Source organism: Hyaena hyaena, unplaced genomic scaffold (assembly GCF_003009895.1).
Source record: "Hyaena hyaena isolate Hyena2069 unplaced genomic scaffold, ASM300989v1 scaffold_98, whole genome shotgun sequence".
Lineage (NCBI taxonomy): Eukaryota > Metazoa > Chordata > Mammalia > Carnivora > Hyaenidae > Hyaena > Hyaena hyaena.
In genome coordinates this window covers 573,649-594,430 of record NW_024080730.1, presented here as the reverse complement: position 1 = coordinate 594,430, position 20,782 = coordinate 573,649, and the positions used below count along the sequence as shown (strand labels likewise).

General features: G+C 62.9%; 2 protein-coding genes across 4 annotated transcripts; one reads left to right on the top strand and one right to left on the bottom strand.

The window, feature by feature from the left end:
- The first annotated feature begins 7 nt into the window (after positions 1-7).
- PITPNM1 (phosphatidylinositol transfer protein membrane associated 1) lies at positions 8-13,279 on the top strand. Of its 2 annotated transcripts, XM_039235376.1 has the most exons (24): positions 8-166; positions 1,105-1,223; positions 2,855-3,069; positions 3,155-3,276; positions 3,457-3,681; positions 5,057-5,383; positions 5,459-5,554; positions 5,637-5,744; positions 6,395-6,456; positions 6,548-6,798; positions 7,111-7,300; positions 7,400-7,507; positions 7,759-7,916; positions 8,001-8,206; positions 8,669-8,839; positions 9,502-9,666; positions 9,904-10,052; positions 10,170-10,280; positions 10,733-10,849; positions 11,030-11,178; positions 11,263-11,412; positions 11,493-11,676; positions 11,998-12,126; positions 12,762-13,279. In XM_039235376.1, exons 2-24 carry the CDS (start codon positions 1,146-1,148, stop codon positions 13,026-13,028), a joined length of 3,738 nt encoding a protein of 1,245 aa, XP_039091307.1. In that variant the 5' UTR covers positions 8-166; positions 1,105-1,145; the 3' UTR covers positions 13,029-13,279. The 2 variants fall into 2 exon arrangements, with proteins under 2 accessions (XP_039091307.1, XP_039091306.1); XM_039235375.1 differs by having other exon boundaries at positions 5,057-5,554.
- A 560-nt stretch (positions 13,280-13,839) lies between these two features.
- LOC120233878 (aryl hydrocarbon receptor interacting protein) lies at positions 13,840-20,592 on the bottom strand. 2 transcript variants are annotated; one of them, XM_039235378.1, is made up of 6 exons: positions 20,351-20,592; positions 16,708-16,887; positions 15,341-15,529; positions 14,723-14,899; positions 14,483-14,616; positions 13,840-14,191 (listed from the first exon to the last, which is right to left on the bottom strand). In XM_039235378.1, the coding sequence occupies exons 1-6, from the start codon at positions 20,447-20,449 to the stop codon at positions 13,855-13,857; spliced, it is 1,116 nt and encodes a 371-aa protein (XP_039091309.1). In that variant the 5' UTR covers positions 20,450-20,592; the 3' UTR covers positions 13,840-13,854. The 2 variants fall into 2 exon arrangements, with proteins under 2 accessions (XP_039091309.1, XP_039091308.1); XM_039235377.1 differs by having other exon boundaries at positions 13,882-14,191; positions 14,475-14,616; positions 20,351-20,588.
- Between the last annotated feature and the right edge of the window lie 190 nt (positions 20,593-20,782).

The following is a 20,782-nucleotide window of genomic DNA, read 5'->3' as shown; positions in this document are numbered from 1 at the left end:
GCGGGAGGACCCGGAGGAAGGTCGGGGCCATGGGCCCGCGCTGCGCCTCCGGAGGGTCCGGCCACGGCTGGAACCCGAGGCTGGGGCTGGGGGTGCTCCGGGCTCCGACCCGCAGCCCATCCGCCCCCGCCCGCACCGGGTGAGGGGCGCCCGCCCTAGGCTAGAGGTGAGCCGGGACGTCGGCGGGCGGGCCAAGAGCGCGGCTGGGGACGGGGACGCCGGGGAGCAGAGGGAAGTGGGGACAATGAGGCCTCTCGCCCGCTCGCTGGCTGCGAGGTGGGAGGGGTGCCTGCAGCGGAACCGGGGCGCAGGGGGGCGGAGCGGGTCTCCCAGGGTCGGGGCCCGTGGGATACCCAGTGGAGCCACTCTCGCCTCGGCGCGAAGAGGGGTCAGCCCCGGGAAGGATGATGGGGCGGCTGCATGGACGTGTGCCGGGGGTCCAGGAAGGATGCTGAGGCGGGGAAGTCGAGGACTGGGCTGCGGGGCAGAATTGGGGAAGGCAGGTCTGGGCGGCCGGAGGGGTTGGTTTTCTGGTCCTGGAAGGCAGATTCGGGTGCAGGGGGGTGGGGAACACTGACAGACGCTGCAGGGAGGGGCGCACGGAGCTGCTCTGCGGAGAGACACCTTGGGGGACAAGTGGACGTCTGGGCGTGGGGGGGGGGGGCACGCGACCCCACCGCCCAGCGGAAAGGGGATGCAGGGGGCGGGCCCAGAGGGGCTGCTTGTGCAAGGCGGGCCGGGAAGGAGGGGACCGGGGCTCCCGGGGGCGGGTCCCCGAGGGACGCAGCTCTGAGGGGGCTTAGGACACCGCAGCGGCCGGAGAGGCGAGGCCGGCCAGCTAGCCCGCCGGCCCGCGCCCGCCGCTCCGGGGGGCCCGCGTCAGCGCGCGGTTGCCATGGCGACGGGCGGGCGGGAGGGGGAACGGGGGCCGCGCGGAAAAGAGGTCAGCGCTCAGCCTCGCTGCGGCTCGCGGGGCCCCCCTCTGCCTCCCCCGCGGCGGGCCCGGGCATGGGGTCCCGCGGCCCGCGCCCTCCGGCCCGCGCGCAGGGCTCGGGGCCGCGCGCCGCCGCCCCGCACTGACTGCCGCGCCGTGCCCTGCGCCAGGCGGAGCGGAGGCCGCGCGCGGCCGGCCGAGCACCTTCAGGATGCTCATCAAGGAGTACCACATTCTGCTTCCCATGAGCCTGGACGAGTACCAGGTGGCCCAGCTCTACATGATCCAGGTGAGGGCGGTGGGAAGCGGGAGCCGAAGGGGGCCCCACTTCGTGATGGGGTCACTCAACGGCAGGAGCGCGCAGGCCGCACCTGGGACGAGGGGCCGGGCCGGCTCAACTCCGCCTCAGCCCGGCTCTGGGGCTTGGAAGGACTCAGAGCCTAGCGAGGACAGAGAAGCCCCCCTTCCAATGCGGGGAGGGGGGAAAGGGGACAGAAGGGCCTGGTGGCGCCTCCCCATCCCCCAAGTGCCCGGCTGCTGGCTGGTTGACGCTCAGCCCACTTCTGATCTCCTTTAATCCTCCTTAGAATTCTAACCCCTTGTGGGAGGCAGAGGAGCGCCCGAGGAGGCAGGAGTGAGGCGCAGGGAGCCAGGAGGGGTGCTAGGTGGGAGAGAAGACTGGAAGCCGGTCCCCGGAGGGTGCAGGATCCTGACAACCCCAGGGGCTCAGGGAGACGGGATGAGGCTCAGACCCCAAAACTGTGACAGAGGCAGGGACCCAAGAGGTAGGGGTCTGAACTTGGGCTGTGAGAGGGGCCGCACAGGTTTTCAGGGGGAGAGGAGGGTTGGTGCAAGGCCTCAACGAGGCCTGTGTTCCCCAGAAATGAGGGTCTGGGTCTGAGGAGACAGGAGGGCCAGGATCGGGCCTCAGGGGGTTGAGCGGGCCAAGTTCAGGCTCCAGAGCTATAACGGGGCAGGATCTGAGTGCTCTCAAGCTATAAGGGGTGTGGCAGGAGCCGGTATTGGGGTCCCAGAGGAGGGGACTGGGGTCAGGTTCTCAGAAGATCTCCCTGATTCTTCGAGCCCACCCTCCCCGGCCTCCTTGCTGCCCCTGGAGCACACGCCACTCCCCCACCTCAGCAACCTGCCTGAACAGCTCCCCCCACCCCACATCTGCACTCCTCCACTTCAGTCGTGTTCAAACTATGGTCATGTTGTGTGTTCAGTGAGCCTTTCCCTGATCGTCCTGTCATAATTGTAATCCCAACCCAATACCCCTTACCTGGGTCTACACTTTCTTCTTCCCATAACACTTCCCAGTTCTTTTTTTTTTTTATTTTGTTTTTTAAATGTTGTATTTATTTCTGAGAGAGAGAGAGACAGCGTGAGCAGGGGAAGGTCAGAGAGAGAGAGGGAAATACAGAATCCAAAGCAGGCTCCAGGCTCTGAGCTGTTAGCACAGAGCCCGAAGCGGGACTCGAACCCACGAACCGTGAGATCATGACCTGAGCCGAAGTCAGGCGTTTAACCGACTGAGCCCCCCAGGTGCCCCAACACTTCCCACTTCTAATAGACCCTGTCACTTGGCTTCTGAAGCCACTGTGTCACTAGAACTGAAGTCCCACAGGGAGCCAGGGGTCTTTGTTTTATTCATCAATAGGTCCCAATTAATACAATCCCAGTACGCCTGGAATAGACCAGTCAATACGCAAACGAGTGCTGGGCTGCAAGCCTTGTGCAGGACTGGACAGCAGCTGTGGCCCCGACCCCAGGGAGCTGCAGGGGGCCAGGGTCAAGTTTGAGGGAGGTCGGAAGGCTGGGACTAGGGCTCCAGCACTGTGCAGGGGGCCAGGCCAAGCCGGGGGACCCCGCGAGCTCAGCTGGGGCCGCGCCGCCCATTCTGTTCTGCCCTGGGTGCAGAAAAAGAGCCGGGAGGAGTCGAGCGGTGAGGGCAGTGGCGTGGAGATCCTGGCCAACCGGCCCTACACGGACGGGCCCGGCGGCAGCGGGCAGTACACCCACAAGGTGTACCACGTGGGCTCCCACATCCCAGGCTGGTTCCGGGCGCTGCTGCCCAAGGCCGCCCTGCAGGTGGAAGAAGAGTCCTGGAATGCCTATCCCTACACCCGAACTCGGTGAGTGGGTGGGGCAGGCTTGGGGCTGCAAGGAGAGCAGCCCTGGCGGGCGCAGTAGTGACCCTCACCCCTGCCCCGTGCCCAGGTACACCTGCCCCTTCGTGGAGAAATTCTCCATTGAAATAGAGACGTATTACCTGCCCGATGGGGGGCAGCAGCCGAATGTCTTCAACCTGAGTGGAGCGGAGAGGAGACAGCGCATCCTGGGTGAGGCCTGAGGCCAGTGAGGGGACCCTGGAGCCCCTCTGGGGCCATCTGCCACCTCAGTGGGCGGCCTCTGACAAGCCCCAGGCTCTCTCCTGGTCTTGGCTTCCTGGCTGTGGGGAAGGGGGGCAGGGGCAGAGGGGGGCGGTGTTGCTCAGTGCCGCTGGACCCCCCCCCCCCCAGATACCATCGACATCGTGCGGGATGCGGTGGCCCCAGGAGAATACAAAGCAGAAGAGGACCCCCGGCTGTACCGCTCGGCCAAGACCGGCCGGGGACCGCTGGCTGACGACTGGGCTCGCACAGCGGCCCAGACAGGGCCCCTCATGTGTGCCTATAAGCTGTGCAAGGTCGAGTTCCGCTACTGGGGCATGCAGGCCAAGATCGAGCAGTTCATCCATGATGTCGGTGAGCGCCCTGCCACAGGCGGCTCCCTTTACCCAGCATGCACCAGGCCCCGTGTTTGAGCCAGGGATGCTCCCTGTCGGCTGGGGACACAGAAGCCATCATTTCCACTTGATATGGTGGCACTGAGGCAGAGGGGAACGGCACGGCCTGGCTGGGGGTCAGGGAGCCTAGCCTTGAGGTACAGGTTAAGAGTCAGGAGGACAAGCAGCTGGGGACACGAGCCCTGAGGCCCATGCCGGCTATGCTGCTTTCCATCCGTTAGGCTTCCAGGATTCTCCAGCGTTCTGTGGGCCAGGGGAGACTTAGAAACTCTCACAAGGGACAGCAGCCCTAACCAGCAACACACTAAGAAGTACAGGCTGTGGCTCTGACTCATCTTCTTGGGGTCCCTCCTGCTCCCAGCTTCCGGTCTCACCCTCCTAACCCTGACTCCACAGCCCCTGCAGCTCAGCCCTGCCCCAACCCCCAGGTCTGAGGGTGGGCCGCCTGCAGGTAGAAGAACCCTGCATGGAGTGGGGGGGGGGGAGCTGGGGGCCTGGGCTCCACGGGACCTCCAGTGAGCTACTTCGCATCTCTGCACCTTCATTTTCCCTTCTGTGAATGAGCAGGAGGCTGGGCCAGGTATTAAGAGCTAACATCGACCAGCATTCACAACATGCAAGTTCCTCTGCCAATCACTTCTCATGCAAGAGTTCCTCTAACACCCTGACACCCCTACCGAGTGGGAGCTACGATTCCCATTTTACACATGAGATTAGCCTAGAGAATAATCTAGGCTGCTTGTCTTGCATTTGTAAAAAATACCAAAAAGCACAAATAAGAAAATGAAATCACCCACAGATATCCCCGTTGGTAAGATTCTGATAGATTTCCCTCCAGAAGTTTATAATTATAATCCAACCATTATTAATTTATTTCCTAGATATTGAAGCTTCTAACTTTATTCCTCTGCTTAAGATGAAAACATCCCAGAATGGGTATCATCTTCCACTACAAACTTCATTAAGTGCCAACACTTCCATTAACTATTAACACCTTCATTAACTATCAACAATTTCATTAACTGTTAATGCCTTGATTGTTAACGTCTCTGAAGACGTCAGCAGGAAGCCAGATGAAAGACAGCAAGAAGCAGGCTTGTTCCCAGCTGCCCAGAGTGTTGGGGTTGGGTGTGTGCTCAGAGTTGGGGACAGATGCCCCAGTTGCCACTCCCAGCTACTGGATAGCAGCAGCCTTGCCCTACTCCGTGGCTCTGGGTGGGCGGTGTGCCCAGGGGAGCCATCACCCACTGTAAAGGGCTGCGGGGGAGGGGGGGAGAGCAGTGGCGGGAAAACTCAGGCTGAGGGGCATGGTTCTGTCGCCTCGTCACCTGCAGGTCTGCGTCGGGTGATGCTACGGGCCCACCGCCAGGCCTGGTGCTGGCAGGATGAATGGACAGAGTTGAGCATGGCTGACATCCGGGCATTGGAGGAGGAGACTGCCCGCATGCTGGCACAGCGCATGGCCAAGTGCAACTCGGGCAGTGAGGGGCCCGAAGCCCAGGCCCCTGGGAAGCCTAGTGTTGAGGCCCGGGCTGCGGCCAGCCACGCTGGCACCCCCGATGGGCCCGAGGCGCCCTCCGGCCCCGATGCCTCGCCCGATGCCAGTTTCGGCAAGCAGTGGTCTTCATCTTCCCGTTCCTCCTACTCATCCCAGCACGGAGGTGAGGCTGGGGCACGGGGAAGGGAGGGAGCTGCCCTCGGGCTGGACTCCAGGCTGAGACTGAGTGGCCCTGCAGGGGGCGTGTCTCCCCAGAGCCTGTCCGAGTGGCGCATGCAGAACATCGCCCGAGACTCTGAGAACAGCTCCGAGGAGGAGTTCTTTGATGCCCACGGTCAGCACCGAGGCCCTGCTGGGGGCGGGGGTGTCCCTGAGCGGCTCCTTCTGCCCCATGACACAGTCCCCTGTCCTTGCAGAAGGCTTCTCGGACAGTGATGAGGTCTTCCCCAAGGACATGACCAAGTGGAATTCCAGTGATTTCATCGATGCCTTTGCCTCCCCCGTGGAGGCTGAGGGGACCCCAGGTAAAGACTGCCAGCCACCAGCACCCTGCATGCACTGGGCACTCAGAACAGCCCAGTCCTAAGCTTAATGGGGCCCTAAGTTGAGCATCAATCCAGAGAGGGTGTGCACTGAATACTCAGGTGGATAATGAGCGGATAGGCAGGGATAACAGATGGGTGGTTAAGAGCGCAAAAAATGGAGGAATTAATTTGGAGTCCAGGAAGGCTTCACGAGGGAGGTGAGATCTAAGCTGGATTTTGAAGGACTGCGCCAGCCCTGTCCCCCAGAACTTCAGCGATGATGGAAATCCTCTAGCCACGTGTGGTTTTTAAGCACTTGAAATGTGGCTCGTGTGACTGAGGAGCTGAAATTTGTATTGTGCTTTAATTCCTTCCCATTTAAATGAGGACATGTGGCTAGTGGCCACCATACTGGACAGCGCAGGATTAGAAGGCATTTTCCAGGCAGACAGGCATCGTGGGGAGGAGGCGTTCCTCACAGGAGCAGGGCAGACATGTGCAAAGGCCCAGAAACATGAGATGTCCCATGAGAGCCTGGTGAGAGGGGTCAGAGGAAGAGGCAAACAGCCAAGCAAGGGTCCCCGAAGTGCCAGAGGAGGGGTCCCCGCAGGCCCCTCAGTCACCTTCACTGGCTGTCCCCTCTCCTATAGACCCTGGAACCGAGGCCACCAAAGACATTGGGGATGGGGCCCGAGCACCCAGGGACTCGGAGGTGAGTACGGCCAGCTACCCCATATCTGCAGCCCCCCCGCACCAGGCAGGCTACTTCTCTGACACCCCTGGCCCCCTACTGTGCCCCACAGGGCCCAGACGGAGCCGGGGAGCTGGGGGCCCAGGTGTGCGCAGTCCACGCCCTCTTCCTCATCCTGCACAGTGGCAACATCCTGGACTCAGGCCCCGGAGATGCCAACTCCAAGCAGGCGGACGTGCAGACCCTGAGCCTGGCCTTTGAGGCTGTCACACGAATCCACTTCCCCGAGGCCCTGGGCCATGTGGCGCTGCGCCTGGTGCCCTGCCCACCCATCTGCGCTGCCGCCTATGCCCTTGTCTCCAAGTACTGGTCAGGGGTGGAAGGGTGGGGGACACACAGGGTCTTCAAGGTGCAGATAGCCACTGGGGGCTCTGGGGACCAAAGAGGCCCAAGAGGGAAGGGGGAGGGGCGGGGAAGCCAGACACCCGGGCCAGTCACCCACGGGGCTGGACTTCAGTTTCTAGACAATGGCTCCATCACAGAGGCCCTTGGGGGCTGATGCCCCTCGCAAAGGCGCCGCAGAGCTGGGACTTGCCAACGGGCCGAGGGGACTTGGAGGAGGCAGTGCAGGGGCCCCGAGGCCCTCCAACCCACCCTCCCCACCTCCTCCTCCAGCCTGAGCCCCTACAGCCACGATGGTGACAGCCTGTCCCGCTCCCAGGACCACATTCCACTAGCCGCCCTGCCACTGCTGGCCACCTCATCGTCCCGATACCAGGGCGCTGTGGCCACTGTCATCGCCCGCACCAACCAGGCCTATGCTGCCTTCCTGCGCTCATCGGAGGGTGCCGGCTTCTGCGGGCAGGTCAGTGGCTGGGGATGCTCCAGAGAAACTTGCCGCTAGAGCCCGCCGTCCGCCCGGCCGTCTGTCCGTCCTCCTGAGGGCGCCGCTCTCCCCAATCAGGTGGTGCTGATCGGAGACGGCGTGGGCGGAATCCTGGGCTTTGACGCACTCTGCCACAGTGCCAGCGCGGGCAGCGGGAGCCGGAGCAGCAGTCGGCGAGGCAGCATGGTCAGTGTGGCCTAACCCTGCCTCCTCCGGGGGGGCTGTCTCTCCAGCTCTCGGTCTCTGCCCCCCGCCCCCACAGTATGACTTCTCTTCAGGCAGCTTCCCTTCCGCCTCACTCAGTCCTCTCTTGGGCTCTGCCCCAGTTCTTCTCTTGAGTCCCTGCCCAACCTCCAAGCCTCTCTCCTCACTTCCAAATAAGTAGAAATCGAATCGTCTCCAACCCTAAGGATATTTCTGTCCCCTGTTCTGTCTAGAACAATGAGCTGCTCTCCCCGGAGGTCGGCCCAGTGCGGGACCCCCTGGCAGATGGGGTGGAGGGGCTGGGACGGGCCAGCCCAGAACCCTCAGCCCTGCCTGCCCAGCGCACCCCCAGCGACATGGCCAGTCCTGAGCCCGAGGGTGCTCAGAACAGGTGACATTCCTGCCCCATCACCCGTGCCCTGGGCTTGTGCTGGGCTGTGGGGGTGGCAGCACTGAGCACCCCTCCCCCCCACAGTCTGCAGGCCGCCCCTTCTACCACCTCCTCCGGGGAGCCCAGGCGGGCAAGCACAGCCTCGTGCCCCCCTGCCGCCACTTCTGAGGCTCCTGATGGCCCCACCAGTGCTGCCCGCCTTGATTTCAAGGTCTCCGGCTTCTTCCTCTTTGGCTCCCCACTGGGCCTGGTGCTGGCTTTGCGCAAAACCGTGATGCCCACCTTGGAGGGTGAGCCTTTGGGGGGGGGGGCAGCCACGCCTTTTCTTTCATCTGTTCCTCCCCTGTCTCTTTGGTCACACGCAAGATGCTACTGTTATCACCATACCTCACAGAACATATTCAATGGCTTGGCTAGAGAAGGGGAACTTGAGGCCCAGAGATGTCCAAGGTCAGGTTTCCCAAAGTGCACCAGGAGGAACTCAGGCCCCTACATGCTGCTCTGCATGAGCTGGGGTCAGTCAGTCAGGAGGAAATGCTTCATCCTGAATCCGAGCAGCAGTTAAAGGGTCTGAGCACCTCTTAGCTGAGACACCTGTCTCCCATTAACAGGACGCTGGTGACCTCTCGGGGAATGCAGGTCGGGAAGGGTGCTGGCTCCAGGTCACCCAGCATGCCAAGTGCTGCTCCCCCCCCCCCACCTTCCAGCATGCCCAGCTGAACCTCCTCCTTCCTTTATCTTCTGGGTACCAGTGGCCCAGATGCGGCCAGCCTGTGAGCAGATCTACAACCTCTTCCACGCGGCTGACCCCTGTGCCTCCCGCCTCGAGCCCTTGCTGGCCCCCAAGTTCCAAGCTATCGCCCCGCTGGCCGTGCCCCGCTACCAGAAGTTCCCCCTGGGAGACGGCTCATCCCTGCTGCTGGGTACGCCCCCAACCAAGATAAAGGGGAGAAGGAGGAGGGCACTAACAGGGAGGGACAGGGATCGGCTCCCCTCCCCCAGGAGGATGTGAGGAGGTTCCTAGATCATTGGTCACCTCTCATGTCACCAGTCCCAGGACCAAGGAGCCCTACCCTGGCCCTCTGTGAGGTCTGGATCCCCAAGATCTGACATTCTCTGCCAAGGGGCGGGGGGCAGTGGTGATGGCTGGGTTAAAGAGAGGAGCCAGAGTGGCCCCGGGGTGCCAGTGTCTGAGAATAGCCACAACGCAGAGGGGCTGCTGTATCCACCTGTAGGGGTGCATCCATAGACAACATGTATTAGTAGGCGGCGTGTCCACAGAGTCATGCAAGTGGGTTCCCATTTGGCCCATGAGACAAATGGGTCCGTGCTGGGGTGGTGGTAGCAGGCAAGCTGGAAGGCATGCGGATGGCTGTTGGAGGAAGATAAGAAGAGAGAAAGCCCTCCCCTTTTCACTTCCACCCAAATGGGAGGCACTTCAGCCTCAGCTAAGACCTGAGCAGGGAGGGCTGGAGGGGAAGATGGAGGTGTGGGGGCCAGGCTATCCTGGAACCCCCACATGGAAAGCCAGGAGGGCAGCCTGGCTCAGACCAGCGCTCAGCTTGCCCCTCCCCCCATTCCCCAGCTGACACTCTGCAGACCCACTCAGGCCTCTTTCTGGAAGAGCTGGAGATGTTGGTGCCCTCAACACCCACCTCTGCCAGCGGTGCCTTCTGGAAGGGCAGTGAGTTAGGCACTGATCCTCCGGCCCAGCCAGCTGCCCCCAGCACCACCAGTGAGGTGGTTAAGAGTAAGTCAGCCAGCCACCCAGCCTGGGGAGGGGACAATTATTCTGCCTCCCAGAGCCCAGTTGAAACACCCTTGGCCCCAGCATTTGCTCTGGGACGAGACCGCCTCAGTACCCGGCCCCGGACTTGGCAAAGAGCAGGCTTGGCAGAAAGGAGGGAGGAAAGAGTACCCAGGGGCCAGACACGTGGGCATGAGGTGGGAGGCCACCCCTGACTCACTGCCCAACGTGGCCGTGCAGTCCTGGAGCGCTGGTGGGGGACGAAGCGGATTGACTACTCGCTGTACTGCCCCGAGGCGCTCACCGCCTTCCCCACCGTCACGCTGCCCCACCTCTTCCACGCCAGCTACTGGGAGTCGGCTGATGTGGTGGCCTTCATCCTGCGCCAGGTGGGCTCGGGGATCGGGCATACAGGGTGGGCGATGCGCGTTGGACGTGCATGGGGAGCCGCCGGCCAGAGGAGGGCCAGACCCAGGTTCCCCGGTCACGTGGCCTCGCGTGCACAGGTGATCGAGAAGGAGCAGCCACAGCTGACGGAGTGCGAGGAGCCGTCCATCTACAGCCCGGCCTTCCCCAGGGAGAAGTGGCAGCGCAAACGCACGCAAGTCAAGATCCGGGTATGTGCCCGCCCCCTCGGGTCCTCTGGAGATTCTGGGGACAGAGGCCCAGCCCTCTCTCCGCAGCACCCCGCCCCTCCCCGCCCCCCACTACCTTCCCGGGACCTCCCTGGGTGCCTCCCAGGCTTCTGTAGCCCTGGCTCCGCCCCCTCGAGGCTCGGCCCCGCCCCTGGGAACCAGGAACCTCCCCCCCTTCCACGGCTAACGCGGGCCTCGGATCCGAGCTCTCCGCACCCAGCGTCATCCTCCATCCCGTCCTACTCCTGGGGGCCGAAGTCCACACGCAGGCACTCGTGACCTCAGGTCGGGGTCGCAAGAGCGCGCAGCACAAGGGCCTCGCTCCTCCTGCGGAGGCCCCGCCCCCATCGGGGCCAGGGCCCTCTCAGCAGCTGCTCCCGGAATCCCGCCGTCTCGTCTCCCCGCCGCGGTCTCACGCCGTCTCCTCTCGCCAGAATGTCACTTCCAACCACCGGGCAAGCGACACGGTGGTGTGCGAGGGCCGCCCCCAGGTGCTGAACGCGCGCTTCATGTACGGGCCCTTGGACGTAGTCACGCTCACCGGAGAGAAGGTCAGGACGCGGCGGCCTTGCCCCCCCCCCCCCCCCCCCCCCCCCCCCCCCCCCCCCCCCCCCCCCCCCGTCGAGCCGACCTCACGCCCACCGGGACCTCGCTAACCCCACGGCAGCCCGCCCAGACCCTCCTCCACTCAGGCTCGGCCCCTGGGCCCTCTCGCCCGCTCTCCCCACCAGGTGGACGTCTACATCATGACGCAGCCGCTGTCAGGCAAGTGGATCCACTTCGGCACTGAGGTCACCAACAGCTCCGGCCGCCTCACTTTCTCGGTGCCCCTGGAGCGCGCGCTGGGCATCGGCGTCTACCCGGTGCGCATGGTGGTCAGGTGAGCGCCGGGCAGGCCGGGCTTCTGCGGGTCGGGGCTCCCCAGGCCTCCACCCGCGCCGCTCACGCCGTTCGCGGGCCGCAGGGGCGACCACACGTACGCCGAGTGCTGCCTGACCGTGGTGGCCCGCGGCACGGAGGCCGTGGTCTTCAGCATCGACGGCTCCTTCACCGCCAGCGTCTCCATCATGGGCAGCGACCCCAAGGTGCGCGCCGGCGCGGTGGATGTGGTCAGGTAGGAGCGGTGCTTCCCGGCTGGCCGCGGTGACCGACCGCGCCCTCGGAGACGGAGCTGACCGCTGTCCCACCCCGCAGGCACTGGCAGGACGCCGGCTACCTGATCGTGTACGTAACGGGCCGGCCTGATATGCAGAAGCACCGCGTGGTGGCCTGGCTGTCGCAGCACAACTTTCCTCACGGCGTCGTCTCCTTCTGCGATGGCCTCACCCACGACCCACTGCGCCAGAAGGCGATGTTTCTGCAGAGCCTGGTGCAGGAGGTGCGCCCGGGGAGGGCCCCGCCCCCGCCCCCGCCCGGGGCTGTAGGGCTTATGCAGGCCCGTCTGGTCCCACCCCTAAGCCCGGGACCCTAACTGGCAAGAGAGGCCCCGAGGGCCCGGCCCCCTAGTGGTCCATGAGAGGCCCCTAGTCCTCTGGATCAACTCCGTCTAGGGTCGGGGCCTGGTGACTAGGACCCCCGTGGCCCCGCCTCAGTCCGGCTAGCCCCGCCCCGAAGCAATCTGACCCTGGATACCCTTCCGACCCACCCAAGCCACGCGGCCCTGCCCCCTAGGGTGGCTGACCCGCTTCTCCGACCACAGGTAGAACTGAACATCGTGGCCGGTTATGGGTCCCCCAAAGACGTGGCCGTATATGCGGCACTGGGCCTGTCCCCGAGCCAGACCTACATTGTGGGCCGTGCGGTGCGGAAGCTGCAAGCTCAGTGTCAGGTGAGAGCCAAGTGCAGCCTGGGATTGGGAGCTGGCGGGGGGAGTGGAGCCTGGGTGTGAGGCCATGAAGACCATCTGTGTGAAGAAGCACCCGACTGATGGGGCGGGGGGCGCTACAAAAAGGCCAGCTGGCCTCGGGGGACTGGGCTCCCCCGGGGACAGGAGTCATGAACAGCTTGGAGCTACTGGGCAGCGATAGATAACAGGCGGGAGTGTGCTCAAGACCTTGAGTGTTCCTATCCACCCTGGCATGGCCCTGGCCATGGACCTTGAGCTTCCTGAGCCTCAATTTCCTATCTGTAGAACGGAAATTATGAAATGGCACCAACCGCCACAGCTTTCATGAGCATCGTCGCTTAGCGTGCACAGGGGTGGAACCGATTACTGTCAGCGGCTCTTCCCGCCAGGCTCCCAGGAACCCGAAGCCTGGAGAGGGGCAGAGACAGGAGTAAAGCCAGGGTGCTCTGGCTCCCAGTCTGGGGTTCCCATCTGCTGAGAGAAGACACCGGGTCAGGCTGTGCCAGGCCTGTAATGCTGCCAGCACTGCCCACGAGCCTGGGGAACGGGGACAGGTGAGGGCTACGTGTGGGCCTAAGGCCCCCGGTGCCCTCATTCCTACCCATCTCTGCCCACAGTTCCTGTCAGACGGCTACGTGGCCCACCTGGGCCAGCTGGAGGCGGGCTCCCACCCTCACGCCCCCGCGGGACCCTCCAGGGCCGCCCTGGCCAAGAGCAGCTATGGGGGGGCTGCCCCCGTGGACTTCCTCCGCAAGCAGAGCCAGTTGCTTCGCTCCAGGGGGCCCAGTCAGGTGGAGCGGGAGAGCCCGGGGACACCGCCCACCACGCTGGCCCGAGGCAAGCCCCGAAGCATCAGCCTCAAGCTGGACAGCGAAGAAGAGTGAGGCCAGCACTGTGGTGGCCCTGAAGTGATTTATTCGTGCACTCGAGGGGCCCCAAATGGCACATGTGGGAGGCTGGGGGCCCAGACCTCTGGCCCCCCAACCCCACGCCCTGTATCTCTGTCTGCCCCTCAGTGTTACTTCCCCGTCACGTGGGAGGCACCCAGCCTCGGTGTGGGGGAGGATGTTGGCAAGGGCCCTGAGGCTTTTCCAGTGTGTGTGAATCCATGAAAATAAACCACCTGCATCCCACCCGACTGCCCACCTGTCTCGTACCAGGGGGCAACCGAGTCCAGTTTCCAGTCTGACGGGGACACTGAAGGGTAGAGCGGGGCCAGGATGTGACCAGGGTCGAAGTGTAGGGTAGCGGCGAGGCCAGGAAGGGAGGCTGGGCCTTGGAGGTCTCACGGGGGGCCGTGTCCTCCCTTCTCCCCGAGGTCACCCCACCTCGTCCAGCCTTTCAGTCCGCAGGGGCCCAGACTGGGCTTCTGACTGAAATCTCCGCGCGCAGAGGCTGGGGACGTAAGACCACGGGGCCAGAGGTTGGAGGGGAGAGCCGCACTGGGGGACCATCTCACTCACACCCCCCTGGCCGCCTGGCCGTGCCTCTGTCTCCCCCTGAAGACCGAAGGCTCCCGGGCACCTCCGCCCTGGCCGGAAAGCAACACTTCGTTGTGACAGAGATCATTCTCCTCCTCTCTGTCGGGGACATGGAGGCCCAGAGAGGTCTTGGAGCTGGTGAATGGGGATCAGGACCCCGATCCTTCGCCTCCCAGGACCACCCGACTACCAGGAAATCTGAGGTGATAACCCTGGCTCCCCCAACAGATCAGCCCGGCAGGCCCAGGGAGCGATAAATACGGACTTTATATACAGAGAAGCATGGAGGAGCGGGGGCAGGGGCGGCGGCGGCGGCAGGGGGCCACGCAGGGGAGGCAGGGCAGGCAGTGCGGGGCCCCATCAGTGGGAGAAGATACCCCGGAAGCGAGCCCTGTCCTCTTCGTCCTTCTGCCGGATCCGCGCCTCCAGGGCCCGAAGCTCGCGGCTCACGAGGGGCGCCAGCGCGGGGTCCAGCTCCAGCACCTTGGCGAAGTCGGCCTGGGCCTCCTGGGCGTTCCACACGGCCGCGTGCGCCTTGCCCCGCTTGAAGTAGGCCTTGACGTTGTCTGCAGGGGTAGCAGCGGGCGGCAGGCAGGCAAAGGCATGAGGGCCGGGGGACCAGCCAGCTGCCCGCCCTGCCCGCCTTCTGACACCGTGGGCGCCTCGTGGGGCAGAGCCCTCCCGACCCGAGGGGGCCAGCCACACGCCACCATCCGCAAGTCACTGGCACAGCAGGGCCCACAGCCCCGCCTGTGTGGAGGGTGTCTACGCAGGCGGTCGTGGGGCCTTGGCGGGGGGATGGGAGGTGACCTCAAGGGCTGGGGCGTGCGGCCCGTGCCCGGCGCTCACCGTCATACTTGCTGAGGATGGACGAGCAGTGGTCCAGCACCTCGTAGTACTCCTGGGCCACCAGCTTGCACTGACAGTAGTTGAGCAGCAGCGGCGTGATCTGCTCATCCAGCTGGACCCAGTCGGGGGACCCGGGCTGCTCCTGGGGGGCGCGGGGGCAGGGAGAGGGCACAGAAGACGCTGAGGGCCGGCCCCCTCCAAGGGCAGCCCCCCCACACCGCCCCTCCACCACGGCCTCCGGGCGGCACCTTCATCTGCAGGTTTTTGAGGCAGGCGATGGCGTCGTAGTACTTGGCGGCCGCCTCCTTCACGCGGCCCTCCCGGTACAGCCGGTTGCCCTCCTGGTGGATGAGCGGCACCGCCTTCGCCTTCTCCTCATCCGTCATCGCCCAGGGGTCCTGCTGGTACGTGCCAGGGCTCTCCACCTGCCAGAGCATGGGCCAACTCAGGGGGAGGCCCCAGGGGCGCCCCAGCTTCTCCGGCCGCAGACCAGACCTCTGGGCCTCCGGACGTTGGGCACCGGGAGCAGAACCTTTCGGCAAACGCTTAGGTAGCACCTCCTACTTGGCGAGCACTATGCCCGGTTCCAGGGACAGAACGGTGAACGAGAAGGGGACAGTCCCCACCCTCACAGAGACGGGTAGAGGCAGAGGGGCCCCAGGAGGGAGGCCCATGGGGACTGCCAGGGGCTCTGCCGGCTGTTCTCATTTCTCATCCTAACACCCCCCCCCCCCCCCCCCCCCCCCCCCGCTGATGGTCCGTCCACTGAGCCCAGCAGCCCTGGGGCAGGCAGGAAGGGCCAGTTCCCGCCGTGAGGCCGGGCGGGGGTGGTCTGGGGAGGCACCCACGGCCTGGTGGCCCCTCACCTTAAGCATCTCGATGTCGAAGATGAGAGGCCGGGGGCTCTGCTGCAGGGCGTCCAGGTCGGCGTGGCCCAGGGAGCTGTGCTCGTGCATCTGGGCGATCCCACAGCAGTGCCGCTGGCCCTCCAGGGGGTCCTTGCCAGCTGCGATGTTGCGTAAGCTCTTGGCCACCAGCGGGTACAGGACCACGTGCTGCAGAAAGGCGAGCGCGCACCCGGGGCTCTGTGAGCAGGGGCCGCCTGGTCACCCGGCCCCTGGCCCCATCGCCACCTGAGAAAGGACACTGAAGCCCAGGGAGGGGCAGCAACCGGCCCAGGCCCCGCGCCGTTGAAATGCAGGAGGGCCTTTCCCTCGGGAACGCTCTGGCCTCCCAGCCTTCTCTTCTGGCCAAGTCCCCAGCTCTTGCCACACTCTCTGGCCACCAAACCAAGCCAAGCACCTGGCCCTCCCACTCCCAACACAAACGTCCACTCTCACTGTGAACCCGTCTCCCCTGCCCTCAGGAGCTCAGTGGGATTCACGCCTCTTCCCAGGGGTGCGGCCCAAGGGCTGGACTTGTCACTACTACCGGGGGCTCCTACCTTCTGTCCTCAGTGTCTCTCCCGCCCCACCCCCACCCCACTCAGGGCCTATCTCAGGGCCGGGCCCAAGGTAGCAATGCAAAGCCCTTGGCGGAGACCTGCCGGCATAGAGCACCTGGCCTTTGACTTTCACTAGGAACAGCTCTTGGGGTGATGGGAACCAGACTACCCCCTCCCCAGTGCAAGCAGCTCTGCTCACGGCCCCTACTGTCTGCAGCGGGGGCAGACCGCTAGAGTCACATCCAGCCAGCAGACGTGTCCTAAGTGTCGGTGCTGAGCATTCTGAACTACAGGTAAAGAGGTCTGATCCCTGCTCTGCTGTAGCTCAGACCCAGGTAGGGGGCCCGATCCTGGCCGCGTAGGACCTGAGGGGTTAGAGGATCCAGAGGGGGTTTTCAAGCCAACCACCAGCAGTCAAGGAGGGCTTCCTGGGGGTAGTGAACACAGGAATTCACTCTGAAGGATGAGGGAGGATCTTGGCCAAGAAGGGGATGGAAAGGAAAGGCAGGGAGGTGAGTGGGCGGGGAAGTGTGGCAGGGGTCGGACCCTACAGCCTGGCAGTGACGAGGGGCCAGAGAGGATTAAGGAAGGGGTTACATGGGTCACGTGCAATCCCCTGGCTGCAGTCTGTCAAGAAGAAGAGAAGGCGGAAGAGGCCAGGACCCCGGTGTCCTGCTGGTATGGTGCCCTGGAGGCAGTTCAAGGAGGCCTAGCCAGGGCAGGGGCCCCGGCGCGGGGACTCGGGAATGGCTGCGCAGACACTACGGGCCGGGGCGGGACGTCAGGTACCTTGACGTCGCAGCAGAACTGGGCGATCTCCCCCTCGCGCATGGTGCACACGATGGTCTCCCACACGGGCAGCTTGAACTTCTTGCCAATGATGAGCTCCATGGGCTTGCCGCGCACCCGGCTGTCGTCTAGCACAGTGCCCTCCTCGTCGCTGTGCAGAGTCCGGTAGTGGAATGTGGCCTGCGGGCCACACGGGGGATGAGGCGAGGGCACAAACTCCCGCCCAGCCCCCAAGGACAAGCCCAGCTCTCGGCTCGCAGATGGCACCAAGGGACAGGGCTCATCCGAGGGTCACCACCTGACCTTCACCCCACCACCCAGGGGAGGAAACTAAGTCACGGAGAGGCAAGTAAGGGCCCTGAGTCACATGGTTAGGGGGTGGACAGGCTGGGATGGGATCTCAAGCACTCGGGCTCCAAACGTTCTTTCCGCAAATATTTACCGGGCACCTACTACGTGCCTGAGCTCTGTGCTAGACACGACAGTAGATAAAGCACACACAGGTCCCGGTGCCCACGGAGTTCACATGAAACTTCTGGAGGAAGGAGATGAGCCTCAAACAAAACAGTGTACTGTGTATGGCGGAGCTAAGGGCCGTGGATCAGAAAACAAACCGCAGCAGAAAAAGACAGGGCGAATCTACACACGGGGCCGGGAAGGGGGGCGGGGGACTCTCTGAGGAGGCAACATTTAAGCAGAGATCCGCACAGAGTACAGAAGAAAGCATGCCCCACAGATGCTGGGGCACGAAGGGGTGTGAACTTTCTAGGCCCAAAGAGCAGCGGTGGGATTGTGTGGTGTGTTCAAGAAGCATCAGGGGTGCCTGGGTGGCTCAGTGGGTTGAATGCAGACTTCGGCTCAGGTCATGATCTCGCGGCCCGTGTCGGGTTCTGCGCTGACGGCTCAGAGTTCAGAGCCTGGAGCCTGCTTTGGATTCTGTGTGTCCCTCTCTCTCTCTCTCTCTCTGCCCTCCCCTGCTTGTGCTCTCTCTCTCTTTCAAAAATAAACATTTAAAAAAAGAAGCAGCAGCATCAAGACAGGTGTGGCAGAAGCAGAGTGAACAAGGGGAGGGGTGCGCGGTGGGGTCACCGGGGTCAGCAGGGATGGATCCCGCAGGGCTTGGAGGCTGTGGTGAGGACGTCGTGTCTTTACTCTGGGTGGCTCCAAGCAGAGGAAGGACAGGATCTGACGTGGCTTCCAGAGCTGCCCAGGTAAGAAAAGGATGCAGGGAGGCGAGGGCTGGTGCAGGAAGGTGAGGTAGGAGGCCACTGCAATTGGCCAGGGGGGACAGCAGTGGCCTGGACCAAGGTGGTAAGGGGGGAAGCGGTGAGAAGTGGCCAGGTCCCGGGTGCATTCTGAAGACTTGTGGAACCTGAGAGAACGAAAGGGGCCACGGACGCTGGGGGGTGTTTAGCCTGAGCAACCAGTAGGTCAGAGGGCCCTTAGCTGAGATGGGGAAGGCTTGGGTGCAGTGGGTGAAGTCTGAGCGGCAGACCAGACATCCACGTGGAGATGGTGATTTGGGAGCCAGAAATACACATGTGGGGGATGCCTGGGTGGCTCGGTCGGTCAAGCATCCGACTGGATTTTGGCTCAGGTTTGTGAGATCGAGCCCCAAGTCAGGTTCTGGGGCTCATGGTGGGGAGCCTGCTTGGGATTCTCTCTCTTCCTCTCACTCTGCCCCTCCCCACACACAAGTGTGTGTACACATGCGTGTTCTCTCTCTCTCTCAAAATAAATAAATAAACTTTAAAAAAAGATAACTTCACTTTAAAAAAAGAAAAAGGGAAAAAAAAGAAATATACATGTGGGAGTAGTCCAGGCATGGAGAATTTTTTATTTTTTTTTTAATGTTTATTTATTTTTGAGAGAGCGAGAGGGACAGAGCACGAGTGGGGGAGGGGCAGAGAGAGAGGGAGACACAGACTCTGAAGCAGGCTCCAGGCTCCAACTGTCAGCACAGAGCCCCATGTGGGTCTCGAACCCACAAACTGCGAGATCATGACCTGAGCCAAAATTGGACGCTCAGTGTCCGGAGCACCCCTATTACTGTATTTTTAAATGTTTATTTTTGTGAGAGAGCAGGTGCGTCAGAGGTGATGGGGAAGAGGGAGAGGGGGTCAGAAGATCCAAAGCAGGCTCTGCAGCTCGTAGCAGAGACCCCAATGTGGGGCTTGAACTCAGAGCCCCAAGATCATGACCTGAGCCGAAGTCAGACACTCAACCAACTGAGCTACCCAGGCGCCGAGAGTTTTTTCTTGAGTCTGGGGGAGATCATCTGCGGGTGAGTGCAGAGAGAAGAGATCTGAAGACTGACCCCTTGGCAGGATATAGACAGAGAAGCCCACGCTCTTCCCCACCACACCGGTGTATGCCAAATCTCTAAACTGTTTCCAAACCAGTAAAGTGCAGTCAACACTGTGGGAACGAAAGGAAATGAACTTGTGCAGCATTTAGCACAGGGCACTAGGAGCATTCAGTCAAACCTGGGGGTTGTTACTTAATAATACCTGTCCCTAGTTTTTCGGTGCCATTGTTCGCCAATCTTCACTACCTTTACAATATCTCTCCTCCTGGTATCTGTTCCGTCCAGGATCTCCCTTGCCAGGACCTTCTCCAAGGTCATCAACCCCCAGCCCATGGGGACGTGCATCCACACCCACACTTCTCGCATTCAGAAAGGATCCCTCTCAATATAACTGATCACGAGAACCATGCAGCTCCCCTCTGCTCTCAGGGCACCCACGCCGAGCCAGGCTAGGGTCTTTACCCGCACAGCGCTGCCCAGGGAGCATGTGTTCATGCACAGCTGCTCTGACTTTTGGTGTCCCCAGTTTACGCCAGGACTTCGATCATTTCCTCCAAGTGCATATTCTGTGTGACTGACTGCTCTGCTGGGCCAACAGGCTGCCCCTGGGAAGCTCCTTACTCTACAGACAAGTGGCAACTGGGAAAGGCACTCCAGGAGGAGGCACCTGCCTGAGCAGAAGCTGGGAACCCTGGAGGCATAGGTGTTTGGGGGAGGGGATCAGAGAGGACTGGATGTACAAAGGAGGACAGTGGTAGGTTCTTTAAGTTCCCAGCCCTTCTCTGTCCTGGGCAACATCGGGTAGAACTGCCGAAAGGCTCCAGTCTGGCAGACCAGACCTCTGGGCATATTCAATGGGTTTGTGTGCCCTGGGGCCTCACTTTTCCCATCTAAACAATGGGAGCTGGTTCAACTGTTTTCAGTAGGCCCTCCTACCTACGAAAGAACTTGAACCTGGCAACCCGGAGGCCACGGGCCTCCTTCCCAGTCCTGGGGCACCTCCCAGGTCCCCGAGTTCCGGCTCTGGGTCTCCTCGCGCGCCAGGTCGGCTTCGACACTGAAGCCAAGCCCCCCTCTTATGAAGCAACCTTCTTATGCTGACTGACGGCCTCCCCGACCAATGCGGCCACCCGGCCAAGCCACGGGGCGAGGCAGACGTATCCAAATTCACCCCCTGCTTAAATTCAGACCAACCAGCGTCGAGCTCGGCATGTGAGCAGTAGAGTCACTGGCCACTGCTATCTGGGCATGCGCAACCTCTCGCCTAAGGCCTCCTCCCGCCTCGCATGCGCACCGCGCCGCGGAAGGGTTGAGGGGAGGGGGCCAGACACGAACCTTGGTTCCATCCTGAAAGTCAGGGAGCTCTCCTCGGCCTTCCTGTATCACACGCTTTTGGATCCCGTCCTCCCGGAGCTTTGCGATGATATCCGCCATCCTTCTTCCCCGCTGCTCTCTTTCGGTAACTTCCGGACTCGTTCGGCAGCTTCCGGACCTGCTTCGGCAACTTCTAGGGCTTCGGCAACTTCCGAGATGGCGCCATTTTGGCTGAGGGCGGACGCCAAAAAGGGACTAAACGTAGAGGCGCACGGTGATTGGTTCTCTGCGCTGTGGCCGAGCGCTCGCGGCTGACCGGGGGCGGGGCCTGAGGCCCTCTGGGGGCGGGGCCGGGCCGGGGCGGGGCCGGGGCGGGGCCGGGGCGGGGCGGGGCGGGCCGGCGGGGCGGGGCGGGGCGGGGCGGGGCGGGGCGTCGCTAGCAGTAGTGCCCTT

Coding starts and splice junctions, on each gene's coding strand:
- PITPNM1 (XM_039235375.1), top strand. CDS start 1,146: ATGCTCATCAAGGAGTACCACATTCTGCTTCCCATGAGCCTGGACGAG. Junction 7,508..7,758: donor GCAGTCGGCGAGGCAGCATG/GTCAGTGTGGCC, acceptor TGTTCTGTCTAG/AACAATGAGCTGCTCTCCCC. Junction 10,850..11,029: donor TCACGCTCACCGGAGAGAAG/GTCAGGACGCGG, acceptor TCTCCCCACCAG/GTGGACGTCTACATCATGAC.
- LOC120233878 (XM_039235378.1), bottom strand. CDS start 20,449: ATGGCGGATATCATCGCAAAGCTCCGGGAGGACGGGATCCAAAAGCGT. Junction 15,530..16,707: donor AGTTCTGCTGCGACGTCAAG/GTACCTGACGTC, acceptor GCCTTTCTGCAG/CACGTGGTCCTGTACCCGCT. Junction 14,192..14,482: donor TGCTCGTCCATCCTCAGCAA/GTATGACGGTGA, acceptor CTACCCCTGCAG/ACAACGTCAAGGCCTACTTC.